General features: G+C 36.7%; 1 protein-coding gene across 5 annotated transcripts in view; it reads left to right on the forward strand.

Annotated features, from left to right (window-relative positions):
* Positions 1-13,016, forward strand: part of ZBTB44 (zinc finger and BTB domain containing 44) — an 84,801-nt gene that overhangs the window by 49,481 nt on the left and 22,304 nt on the right. For 4 of the 5 annotated variants that reach the window (XM_058544799.1, XM_058544798.1, XM_058544801.1 and 1 more), the window contains exon 2: positions 8,679-9,752. The exons of the other annotated variant lie outside the window; for it this stretch is intronic. In XM_058544799.1, coding sequence (XP_058400782.1) covers positions 8,735-9,752 — 1,018 coding nt within the window. In that variant the 5' untranslated portion in view covers positions 8,679-8,734. The remainder of the gene's footprint in view (positions 1-8,678; positions 9,753-13,016) is intronic. 5 annotated transcript variants of the gene reach the window in all.

The raw sequence follows: 13,016 nt of genomic DNA on the forward strand, positions 1-13,016 counted from the left end.
CAAGAAGATATACCAATTATAAATATTTATGCACTTAATAAATGGAGTACCAAAATACATGAAACAGAAATGGACAGAAATGAAGGCAGAAATAGACAATTCAACATTTAGTAGTTGGAGACTTCACTACACCACTTTCAATAATGTAAAGAATAGCTAGTCAGAAAATCAACAGGAAATAGACAGTATAAACCAGCTAGACCTAGCAGACATCTATAGAACATTTATAGAACATCCAACAAAAACAATAGAATATACATTCTCAAGTGTACATGGAACATTCTCCAGTGTAGACCATATGCTAGGCCATAAAACAAACTTCAATAAATTTTAAAAGGTTGACGTAATGCAAAGTGTGTTCTGAGACCATAATGGAATGCAATTAGAACTCAAAAGCAGGAAAAAGTTTGGGAAACTCATGAGTGTGAAAGTAAAACAACACACTCCTTCATAACCAATGGGTTAAAGAAGAAATCAAACAGGAAATCAGAAAACATTCTGAGGTAAACGAAAATGAAGATATAACATACTAAAATTATGGTATGCAGCTATAGCAGTGCTTAGATGGAATTTATAGCTGTTAAGTGCCTATATTAAGAAAGAAAAAAGATCTCAAATTAATAACCAACCTTCAAGACACTGGAACAAGAAGAGCAAACTAAACCTAAAGCAAGCAGAGGAAGGAAATGATAAGGACTGTAAAGGAATACTATGAGCAATGAAACATCAAAAGTGAAATTAAGAATACAGTTTTATTCACAGTAGCATCAAAAAGAATAAAATATTTAGGAATAAATTTAACAAAGGAAGTACAAAACTTGTACTCTTAACACTACAAAACATGTTGAAGGAAATTAAAGATGGTCTAAATAAATAGAAAAACACCACATATTCATGGATTGGAAGACTGGAAGACTCTTATGTTGTGAGGATGGCAGCACTCCCCGAACTAATCTACAAATTGAGCACAATCCCTGTCAAGATCCCAACTGACTTTTTGCAGAGATTGACAGTCTGATTCTAATATTTATATGGAGTTGCAAGGAACGCAGAATAGCCAAAACAATACTGAAATAGGACAAATTTGGAGGACTCGTACTAACTGATTTCAAACTTACTACATAGCAGCAGTAATCAAGGCATTGTGGTACTGGCATAAGGATAGACATATAGAACAATGGAATAGAATGGAGAGTCCAGATATATATACCCATACATCTAAGCTTAATTGATTTCCAACAGGGATGCCAAGACCAGTCAATTGGGGAAGAACAGACTTTTCAACAAATAGTGCTGGAATAACTGGAAAGCCACATGCAAGAGAATGAGATTGGACCTTTAAAAACCTCACATTATATATAAAAAATAATTCAAAGTGAATCAAAGACCTAAATGTAAGAACTAAAACTATAAAACCTCTAGAAGAAAACAGGGGTAAATCCACATGAAGTTGGATTTGGCAAAGAATTATTAGATATGACACCAAAAGCACAAGCAACAACAACAAAAAAATAGGTTAGAATTAATCAAAATCAAAAACTTTTGTGCTTCAAAGAATACCATCAAGAAGTGAAATGATAACCTGTAGAATGGGAGAAAATATTTGTAAACTGTATATAAAGAACTTTTACAGTTCAATAATAAAAAAGATGAATAACCCAGTTAAAAAATGTCCAGAGCGTCTGAATAGATATGTCTCCTGGGATGGTACACAAATAGCCAATAAGCACATGAAAAGATGCTGGACATCATTAGTTATCAGGGAAATGCAAATCAAAACCACAAGGAGATACCACTTCACACACGCTAGGATGGCTTAGGATCAAAAAGTCAGATGATAAAAAGTGTTGGTGAGGATGTGGAGACATCAGAACCCTCATACACTGTTCAGGGGAGTGTGAAGGTACAGCCGCTTTGGAAAACAGTCTGGCAGTTTCACAAACAGTTACCATGGAACTCAATTCCACTCCTAGGTGTATACTCAAGGACACTGAAAACATATGTCCACACAAAAACTTGTACATGAATGCTTACAGCAGCATTATTCATAATAGCCATAAAGTGGAAACAACACAAATGTCCATCAACTGATGATTGAATAAACAAAAGGTGCTATATCCATACAGTGGAATATTATTTGGCCAGAAAGATTAATGAAGCACTGATACATGCTACAACTTGGATGAACCTTGGAAACATTATACTAAGTGAATGAAGCCCGCCACAGAAATTCACAAATTGTATGATTCCATTCACAGGAAGGTCCTGTATAGGGAAATTTATAGAGACAGAAAGTAGATTAGTGGTTGCTTAGGGCTGACAGAGGGGTGGAGGGTGATAGCTAATGTATACAGAGTTTCTTTTTGAGGTGATGAAAATGTCCTAAAATGGACTCTGTGGTGATTGTTGTACATATCTGTGAAAATACTAGTACATATCTGTGAAAATACTAAAAATCTTTGAAGTGTACCCTTTTAAGAGGTGAACTGCATGGGATGTGAATTATATCTCAATAAAGCTGTTTTATAAAATATATAGTGATGTTATCACATTAAAAATTGACAATAATTTCTTGACATTATCAAATAGCCAATAAAAACAAATTTCCAATTGTCTCATAAATTTATTTTTATATGTTAATTTGTTTCAAACAAGATAGGCACACAGTGTGATTGGTTCATAAAATCTTTTAAGTTTCTTTTAACCTGTAAGTTCCCCATTTTAGTTCCCCCTTTATCTCTCTTTTTTCCCCCTTGCCATTTATTCGTTGAAAAAACTTAAGTCTTTTGTCCTGTGGAGTTTCTCACAGTCTAGATTTTGCTGTTTGCATCACAGTGGTTAGCTTGACGTATTTCTGTCACCTTTGTATTTCCTGTGAATTGGTAGCTGGATCTAGAAACTTGATCAGATTCTGTTCAGTCTTTTTTGCAATGTCTTATTGCTTTCTTTTTGTGAAGTTGTAAACCATTGATGATCAATGCCTCTTCATTGAGGGGGGAGTGCAAAATGGTGATCTTCTAATTCTCATATTCCAGCTTCATTTATTACCTGGAATATTTTTATAAAGAGAAACTTCCATATTCTGTTTGACCCAAAAATAACCATTTGTTTTGGAAAGGGAGGATAAATGCTTATTCTTTCCCCTTTTTAAAATCACTTTTCAAAATAATCAGTTGGCTTAGTAGCATCTTTTAAAGGTGATCACTTAGCTTCGTTTTTGTTTCTAGTGTCATATGAACTCATGAATTTAAAAGTATTTCATGTATTTCAGTTTATTCCATTTTTGACCATTGGGAACCTCCTCAAATTGACTTGTTTTGACACACGCCTAATAATCTTTGATAGCTTTCTTACTATCTGGCAAGATGTTCCAGATGGACACTTACTGCCCCAAGAAGTGCAATCAGCCATTTTTCTAAGGAGCTGTGGTCCGTTTTAGTGGGAAATGGAATTTGGAAGCCAGTCTGGGTGCCAGGGATAGTCATTGCTGAAGATTAACTACACTATGAGTTCATACTGATGCTTTTAATTCAAATTTAAGACTGTAAATTCAAATTGCAACTTTTCTTCACCTTTTAACCACTCTTAATGAATAGATATAGACATGTTATATAACCAAACCAGAAATAGAACTATCATGACATATATTTATCCATTCACATATTTCACTGCCTGTTTTTGTGTGTATTATGCTAAATACTGGACAGGATCAAAAGATAAATTAGACACCATAAAATGTTTTTATTGAATCCTTTTCCTCTGCCTGCTCCTAGCTTCTCACAACTTGCCTTTCTGCCCCTCTTCCCCACTCATTCTTTAGATATCTTCACCTCTAACAAATCAACAGAGTGCAATTTATCAGTGACTTATGTAAAACCCAGTACTTAGGTCCAGCTGTGACCTCTCCCTTGGACTCCAGCCCAGAATGGGCAGCTACATATATAAATTTACACTTGGAGATTCCTCTCAGAAGTATTTTGAATTCAGGATGCCTAAAACCAAAATATTTCTTTCCGTTCAGCATTAACCCCTACCAAACCCAGCTCTTCCTCTTTCATTCTCTGTCTTGTTTGGTGAAAACACCATCTACTCAGTCATCCAAGTGGATCAGATTCTTCTCTCCTAGCTACTCCCCTACTCCATCCTGAAGACAAAATCATGCCCAGGTGGTTTTACCTCCTGAATTTTCTTAGATGTATTTTCTCCATCCTCACTGCCACTGTCTTAGTTCCGTTTTATTTTATCATATGCTTGTACTGTTGTAATAGCCACCTTCAGATCTACCCTCTGTATTGCCACCAGGATAATCTTTTAAAACTGTGGATATGACTGTACAGCTTCCTAGTAGCTACCCGTACCTACTGAATAAGGTCCTGGGTCCTTAGCATGGCATAAGCATAAGTGGCCTTGAAACAAAGTAATATTCCAAGTCTCAATTTCCTCTGTAAAATCAGGATATCATCATTTTACCTCATGTGCGATAGCACGTAAAGCTCCTAGTGTTGTTACATCTGCTACACACTAGAGTCAACTAGTACAGATAGCTTCATGTATAAATTTCCACCTAGATATTCCTCTTAGAGGCATGTTAAACTCAATATGTCCCTCTCCTTAACCTTCTTTTCTGTCCTTGATTGGTTTTAATTAGAATATAGGGTAGGAATGAAATGATCTCAATTCAGTTTTAGCATAATTAAAACCTTATTAGTATTATAGTAAAACCACTTCACTGTATTGCCTTTGTATACTGTTGGGAGATGATAGACATACTTCCTAGTCTTGGCCAGAGTTTAAATCAGATTCGTAGTACTCTTTGGATTTTATCAAGTGTGATGTACGTTTTCCGTAGACCTGAGACAAAGGGCAAACAAGCCTCAACCCTTTTCTTTGCAGGGAAGTAGGAAGGAGTGGGATAGGATTTGGAACTTACAACAGTGATCACTCTCCGAAAAAGTCCTTTTCTATTGTTTAACTCTGAACATTAAAGGTAGATGTAACTGAAGGTTGAAAAATAGTTTTTCACTACTTCCTTGCATAGGTGGCCTTGCACCTACCTCACTTTGGAATGTAGTATCTGTTGTTTAGGGTCTCCACCCAAAACAAGATTGAAATAGTTTCATTTTAACACCCAGTTGCACATGGTCTCCAAATATGCTGTTTAATTTCTTGCCTTCATACCTGTGTTCATGCAGATGGTCCTTGGATTAAGACTGTGTCACTTGCTCTGAAGGCATGTTGCCTCCCTGAACCACATGATCCTAATCAAACTAAGCATTTCTGATGGCCAGGCTTTTCAAGAAGAAGCCAGTTTACTGGAGTGCAGCAAATGGACAAAAAACTTGATGTATAGCCCTCCCATTTTCTTCCTCTCTATGTCATTCCTATGAAAGAGAAAATCAGCAAATATGTTAGATGGTTTGCTTAGACTAGTCCTAGCTGCCTGGTCTTACTGTGATTACTCGTCATTGGGAAGAGGATGTGGAACAGGTTTATATTTGAACCGTTACCTCTGATTATGATCAAGATAATTATTTCAGTGGCCTTACCTGGCTGTCTTGGCACAGGGCTTTGTGCCTTTTATCCTTTCTATCATGTTATCAAACAGGGAACAGTCCCATATTGATCATTTTGTCTTCCCATGTTAGAATATTCAGTGACCTTTTTGTGTTTGTTCAGCTGGAAATCTTCAGGTTTTGTGGGGGATTTTTTTGTTGTTTTTTTTTTTTTCCTCCCTTCAAGTATACATTTTCCTGCATAGAACATTCAGAGGGATGTTTATGTAATGGATTGTTTGATGTTTGAACTGACATTGCCCTCTGCATGCTCATATTTAGAATATCTTAACAGTGATCGTTAACAACAATTTACCAATACAGCACACACATTGTACAGGGAGACACATCAGGATGGTGAACACTCACTGAGATTGTGTGTGATCCCACGATAGCCCGTAACTCCCTTCTGCTTAATCACTTGGCAAAATTCTAGTTTGATTAGGCCCTGTCCTCTGAGATGCCTCTCCCACCTTGCACATTCAGAATTAAGTATTCCGTTCTTTGTTTTCACGTAACACTGCAGCACACCTCTTATGGTCTTAGTTAGGTACATATATCTTCTTTCATAAGGACTGTAAGTTTAGTGAGGTCAAGGACAATGTTTTATTTGAACTTGTGTTTCTCCATTCACATAATAAAGTGCCTCACAGATGTGAGGCAATGTAAGTCAATTAGTAAGTTTTTGGTAATGTAAACAAAATCAGTCAGTGGTATGAAACTGTCAGAATACCTGATTTAGTCTTACTAATATTTGTGTCCAGAGCAAGGGAGGTAAAAATAGCCAAGTTATGCTCAGTTACTATCTTACCATACCTATCATATTGTGTGATTCTGGGAACCAGTCTTAAAGGAACATTGAGAAGTGGAGCTTGTTCAGAATAGAGCAATCTGGATAGCAAGGATATTAATCAGATTTTAAGGAGTACCTAAAGGGACTAGAGATGTTTAGTTTAAAGAAGAGAAACCTTAGGGAGGAGTGGTATGTGATCACCACCTTCAGTTTTTGAAGGCTTTTTCACGGGGGAAAAAAGTAGACCTGCTCTGTATGATTAGAGTTTGAACCAAGAGCACCTGAAACCCCAGAGTTTTGCAGCAGTTTGCTGTTTTTTAAAAATGAAAAAAAAAAAGCAAAAAGAAGAAAATAAACACCCATGCTCTTACCAATGATTCCCTTGAATATAATGAAAGCTGTTATATATACATACAGACATCATTCTCTGTGCAGTTTTAGAAGGATCTTGGCTTCCTCAGGGAGTTCATGAATCTCTGGTTAAAAGCAAGAGCCATGTTCTCTTGCTCTGTCTGGTGTATATACAAAATATATACACATACACAGAGACATATATATAGTTCACAAAGATGGGATCGTAGTCTGTATACTCTTTCATCACATTTTTTCAAAAAATAACTACGACTATTGAGTGTTCACTGTATGTCAGTACTTGTGCATTCATTTAATATTCAGAACCAGACATTTTTTCAGGGCTATTAAATATTCATCATCTCTAACATCTTTAATTGACAGCTGTATTTTTGAGGCATTTGAAATTGTTTTTATCTAGAGATAATTTACAAAAAGTATTTCCCCAAATTTGCTTTGTTTTGCGTTTCAGTAGTAACTATAGAAAAAGTTATTTATCTTAGATGAAATAATTGATGTACAGAGATGTGTGTTTTTGCATTGGGAAAGTACTGTGATCTGAGTTAGAAGACCCAGATCCTGGCTTTGGTTGTCATTGGTTAGTCACTTCTCTGAGCATTAGTTTTTCTTATCTTTATCAAGGGGCTAATATAAGCCTCCCTGACTTCACATCAAGGGTGTAAAAAGAGATCAGGGGAAAAGTACTGTAAAAACAGAAGCATTATTAGACTTGCTAAATTAAAAGTATTTGAAAATGTCCGTTTTTTATATTTTTAGTAAATAAAAGTGAAATCTGATAAAAGCAAACCAACTATCTTTTTTTAAAGGGAAAATTCAGTTGATCGATTACTAAACGTTATTATAAATTTACTTCCCAAAAGATTGTTTTATTGTATCAGTAATATAAACAACAACAACTGCTTTCTTTCACAAAGTGCCAAATATTGTGCTAAGTATTTACTACATATATTGTTTCATTTAGTCCTTATGACAACCTTGGAAGAATTGTTGAGCAAAGAATCCAGGCCTATCACATTCTAAAACTTGAACTCTTAACCACGTATATTTGCTCACTTTATATCTTCAAGAGGCAGTGTATAGCACTAATGTTAAGAGTACAAGGTCTGGAGTCAGCCTGCCTGGGTTGGAACCCTGGGTCTGCCACACAATAATTTTTTGACTTCAGCAAGGTAGTTAACCCTTTTCTGTTTTCAGAGATAATAAAGTACCTACTGACACAGATATCATGACAATCAAATAAATTACCAAATGTGGAACATTTGGAAAAGTGTCTGGCACATAGCAGGCACTCTACAATTGTCATTATTTACGAACTATATTATTTAAAACTATGCAGTTCAGGGCCGGCCCCCTGGCTTAGCGGTTAAGTGTGCGCGCTCTGCTGCTGGCGGCCCGGGTTCGGATCCCGGGCGCGCACCGACGCACCACTTGTGCGTGCTCTGCTGCTGGCGGCCCGGGTTCGGATCCCGGGGGCGCACCGACGCACCACTTTTCCGGCCATGCTGAGGCCGCGTCCCACATACAGCAACTAGAAGGATGTGCAGCTATGACATACAACTATCTACTGGGGCTTTGGGGGGCAGAGATAAATAAATAAAAATAAAAATAAAACTATGCAGTTCATTAAAACATTAACTCACAGACTCCACTGATTAGACAGTTTAGGAGACAAGTAGGGGGAATTTTTTTTTTATTGATGTCATAATAGTTTATAACATTGTGAACTTTTAGTTGTACGTTATTGTTTGTCAGTCACCATATAAATGCGTCCCTTCACCCCTTGTGCCCACCCCCCAGCCTAGGGGGAATTTATTTTATTATGTTCCCTGCCTTAAACTTTCTTTCTCACTACCATCTTTCAGCTTTTTTCTGTAGCACAGGGACCACATGAAAGTGATCTAAATCACCTTCTATTTCAACTACTAAACCGTCAATTAATGCTTATTTTATGTATTTTTTAGGACATTTCTGATTCATTTGCATCCTTGAAGAGCATCTGTAGAAGAGGAAAGAAAAGATGGGAGTGAAAACATTTACTCATAGCTCCTCTTCCCACAGCCAGGAAATGCTTGGAAAGCTAAATATGCTGCGAAATGATGGACATTTTTGTGATATCACTATTCGTGTCCAGGACAAAATATTCCGGGCACATAAGGTGGTACTAGCAGCTTGCAGTGATTTCTTTCGCACCAAACTTGTAGGCCAAGCAGAGGATGAGAACAAGAATGTGTTGGATTTGCATCATGTTACAGTGACTGGCTTTATACCCCTTTTAGAATATGCTTACACAGCCACTCTGTCAATTAACACAGAAAATATCATTGATGTTCTAGCTGCAGCCAGCTATATGCAGATGTTTAGTGTTGCCAGCACCTGCTCAGAGTTCATGAAATCAAGCATATTATGGAATACACCCAACAGCCAACCAGAAAAGGGTCTGGATGCTGGACAAGAAAATAACTCTAACTGCAATTTTACTTCTCGAGATGGAAGCATCTCTCCGGTGTCTTCAGAGTGCAGTGTAGTAGAAAGAACCACTCCTGTCTGCCGAGAATCCCGGAGAAAACGCAAAAGCTACATTGTTATGTCTCCTGAAAGTCCTGTAAAGTGTAGCACACAAACAAGTTCTCCCCAGGTATTGAATTCTTCAGCTTCCTACTCAGAAAATAGAAATCAACCAGTTGACTCTTCTTTAGCTTTTCCTTGGACTTTTCCTTTTGGAATTGATCGAAGGATTCAGCCTGATAAGGTTAAGCAGGCAGAAACTACCCGGACTTTAGAATTACCTGGCCCATCTGAGACAGGTAGAAGAATGGCTGATTATGTGACTTGTGAGAGCACGAAAGCTACCTTGCCTCTGAGTACTGAAGAAGATGTCCGGGTCAAAGTAGAAAGGTTAAGTGATGAGGAGGTCCATGAGGAAGTGTCCCAGCCTGTCAGTGCTTCTCAGAGTTCACTGAGTGATCAGCAGACAGTGCCAGGAAGTGAACAAGTCCAAGAGGACCTTCTGATTAGTCCACAGTCTTCCTCTATAGGTATAATGTCTTCTGTGTTTTTCATGATGCTGTAAAGTCAATTCAAGCATTTCAAGTGCCTATTAGATAATTTTGTGCTGAGTCCTTTAGGAAATATTAAGAAGAATAAAACATGATAACTGGATTTTTTTAGATGCTATTATACTGTAATTTTTTTTTTTTTTTACAAGTTACGCACTGGGGAAGAAAGAAAATAGTTAAACAATATCTTATGGGACAAAGGCAGATATATATATATATATATAAATTGTGCATTACTTTCAATGCAAAAAACACCAGTTTTAAAAAATCCAGTTAGTGTTTTATTCTTTATTAAAATAGTTATTGAAAATTTACCATGTGCCAAACATTTGGGATACATGATGAAAAAGACATAGTCCCTGCATCTGAGGAGTTAATAGTCTAATTGAGGAATCAGATGTGTCAGTCAACGATTAGCACTAAGCTAGAGGTACAAAACGTTACGGGTTCACAAAGGAAAGAACAAGTTATATTTGAGCCGAACCTTACTCAATAAGGAGGAGTTTGATTGCCCAGGCGAGAGAATGACGTTTGTTTGAAAAGGTATAAAGCACAGAGGTGTGGAAGAGCATCGCATGTTTGGTAAACAGCAAATTCAGTGTAAAATGATGTGAATAAAGCAGGGAAGCCTGCAAGTATGGGAAATAGTGGGAGGTAAGACAAAATGAGTGGTTGAGAGCATGTTGTGAAGAGCTTTGAACACTAGTTTCAGTTAGGATCACATCCAACTGCATATAAATCCCTTCAAAGTGGCTTAAACCAAACAGGATTTTATTTTTATCACATAAAGTGTTCAGAAATAGGAAGTTCAGGACGGGTACAGTGGCTCTACAATGTAATTAGTGGCCTAGGCCCCTTGTATGTTTATAATCTGTTGTCCTTAGTTTGTCAGTTTTATCCGTGTGTTTATTGCTTCATAGTTACAAGATGCTTGCTTCATCTTTAGCCTCATATTCTAGAAAGGGGCAGTGCTTGTATCAGGAAAGTACAGATGTTCCCAAAAATCCCTAAAAAACTTCTGCCAGATTGTCACATGGTCTTTCCTAGCTGCAAGGGAATCTGAGAAGACATGTATATTAGTTGGGTATGTAACTACCTCAAACAAAATTAGAGGAGACTGGATATTGTATGCAACTGGCAATGTCTGTCACAGCTAGGCCAAGTAAGCTGGATTTTATTCTAGTGGTGATAAGGAGTCTACCTTAAAGTAAAAAAAAAATAAAACATTTACAGGTATTTTAGGAAAATTAATTTGGCATTGGTATGCAGGGGATTTGACTGGGCAGAGACAGTCTCAGAAGCCAGTTACAGTACAGCTGGCTTTGTATGAATGCTTAGAGTAAAACAATAAAGAAAATGGATATTAAGAGACTTGGTAAAGGAAGAATCATTACTACCTGATGATATTGAATATGTGGATTGAAGGAATAGGAGGGGTCAGAATACTCTGGATGACTGGAAAAATAGGATAACATTTTTTAATCCTTGATTCGAAGTCACACTTTTTCACATTTTATCATCTCTGAATCCAGATGTGTCTTATTAATAATCTTTTACAGTTACTTTTTGTTTCTTAATGGTACAAAAAATAATGGTAAACATGTAATGGATGAGAGTCTATTAAATGCAGTAATAACTACAATATGAAAATTAGTGGAAGGAGGTGGGAACCCAGTTTTAGGAGTAAGTCAACAAAGTCAGTTCTGTGTGAATTATGCTTGAGTGATCACCAAGCAATATCATGCCACAAAGCAGTTAAAAAGGCAGGATTGGTGAAATCAAGACTGAAGATTAGATTACCAATGGAGGGCTTTTCTTTTAGCAGTGACAGATTGAATCTCAACAGGAAAATATATATAAAAGAACCAAAACCAAAGGACTGATCCTTGAGAAATATCTATATTCGGGGAGAGAAGAAAAGCTAACAGTAATAAAGAGGATTTATCCAAAAGATTGGAAAACCAGGAAGGCCATATTAACTTTGTTAATTTCTTGAATCTTGACCCACTGTAAGAGTCCCAGTGCTGCTACAACAGAGTACCACAAACTGGGTGATTTAAAACAACAAAAATTTATTCTCTCACCATTCTGGAGGCTGGAAATCTGAAATCAAGGTGTCAGCCCCGCCTTGCTCCCTTTGAATCCTGTCGGGGAGGATCCTTCCTTGTCTCTTCTTAGCTTCTGCCAGTTACTAACACTCTTTGACCTTCCTTGACTTGTAGCATCATCCCTCCAATCTCTACCTCGGTGTTTATGTGGCCTCCCTGTGTCTCGGCTCCGGCTCCAAATCTCCCTCTATAAGGACACCAGTCATTGGATTAGGTCCCAGTCTGCTCCAGTATGACTTCATCTAACATGATTACATCTGCAAAGACCCTATTTCCAAATAAGATCACATTCTCAGGTGCCTGGAGTTAAGACTCGAATATATCTTTTGAGGGGACACAGTTCTGCCCACAACACCAACTAAAGGCCGTATTCCTGAATGTGGGTCAAGATACTTTTGAAGAATTCAAGTGAACATACATCCAGTAAGATATTTGGTGGCAGGAGATTATAGTTATTTGTTATATGACCGAGTTTTTGTTAAACTACTAGAGTCTTTAATCCTGAAAACACCTTGGTACCTTCTGAATAATGAACTGTTTACTGCATAATTACTGTTTTAATCATTTTTTTCGAAAACTTAGAAACCAAATGTTAATCTAACTGAATATCTTACTAACTAGATATGTGAAATAGTCTTATTTTACCACTCAGGTGTATCTAATCAGTTCAGATTTTGCCTTTACTATCATATTAATATGATTAAATAGTGAAGTTAGGGACATAAGTAAAATAAACCTTTGAGTTGTATAATTTATTTCCAATATATACTATTATAAATGTGGATTCTATTATAAAGCAGACATGAACAACTCTAATCTCAATATCATGTAATCAAATAATCCAAATGTTTTTTCCTTGCTTTCATAGCAAACATACTTATCACTCTCAACTAACCTATCTTAACTCAAAATCTATACACTAAAGCCTTACAGAAAAAAGTTAAATTCCTGGAGTATAGTAAGCAGTCAAAAAAGGTGGGAAGGAGAAAGGGAAGATGTGGATAGTACCTTTTTTTTTTTGTATTTCCTAAGAATACTTCATAAGAGTAATTAATTTTACTTACTAATTTATTAAGATATCTAAGAGGTAGTTTGTCATTTTATGGACTGAGAATATATTTAATATATTCCTTAT

Source organism: Diceros bicornis, chromosome 7 (assembly GCF_020826845.1).
Source record: "Diceros bicornis minor isolate mBicDic1 chromosome 7, mDicBic1.mat.cur, whole genome shotgun sequence".
Classification (NCBI taxonomy): Eukaryota; Metazoa; Chordata; class Mammalia; order Perissodactyla; family Rhinocerotidae; genus Diceros; species Diceros bicornis.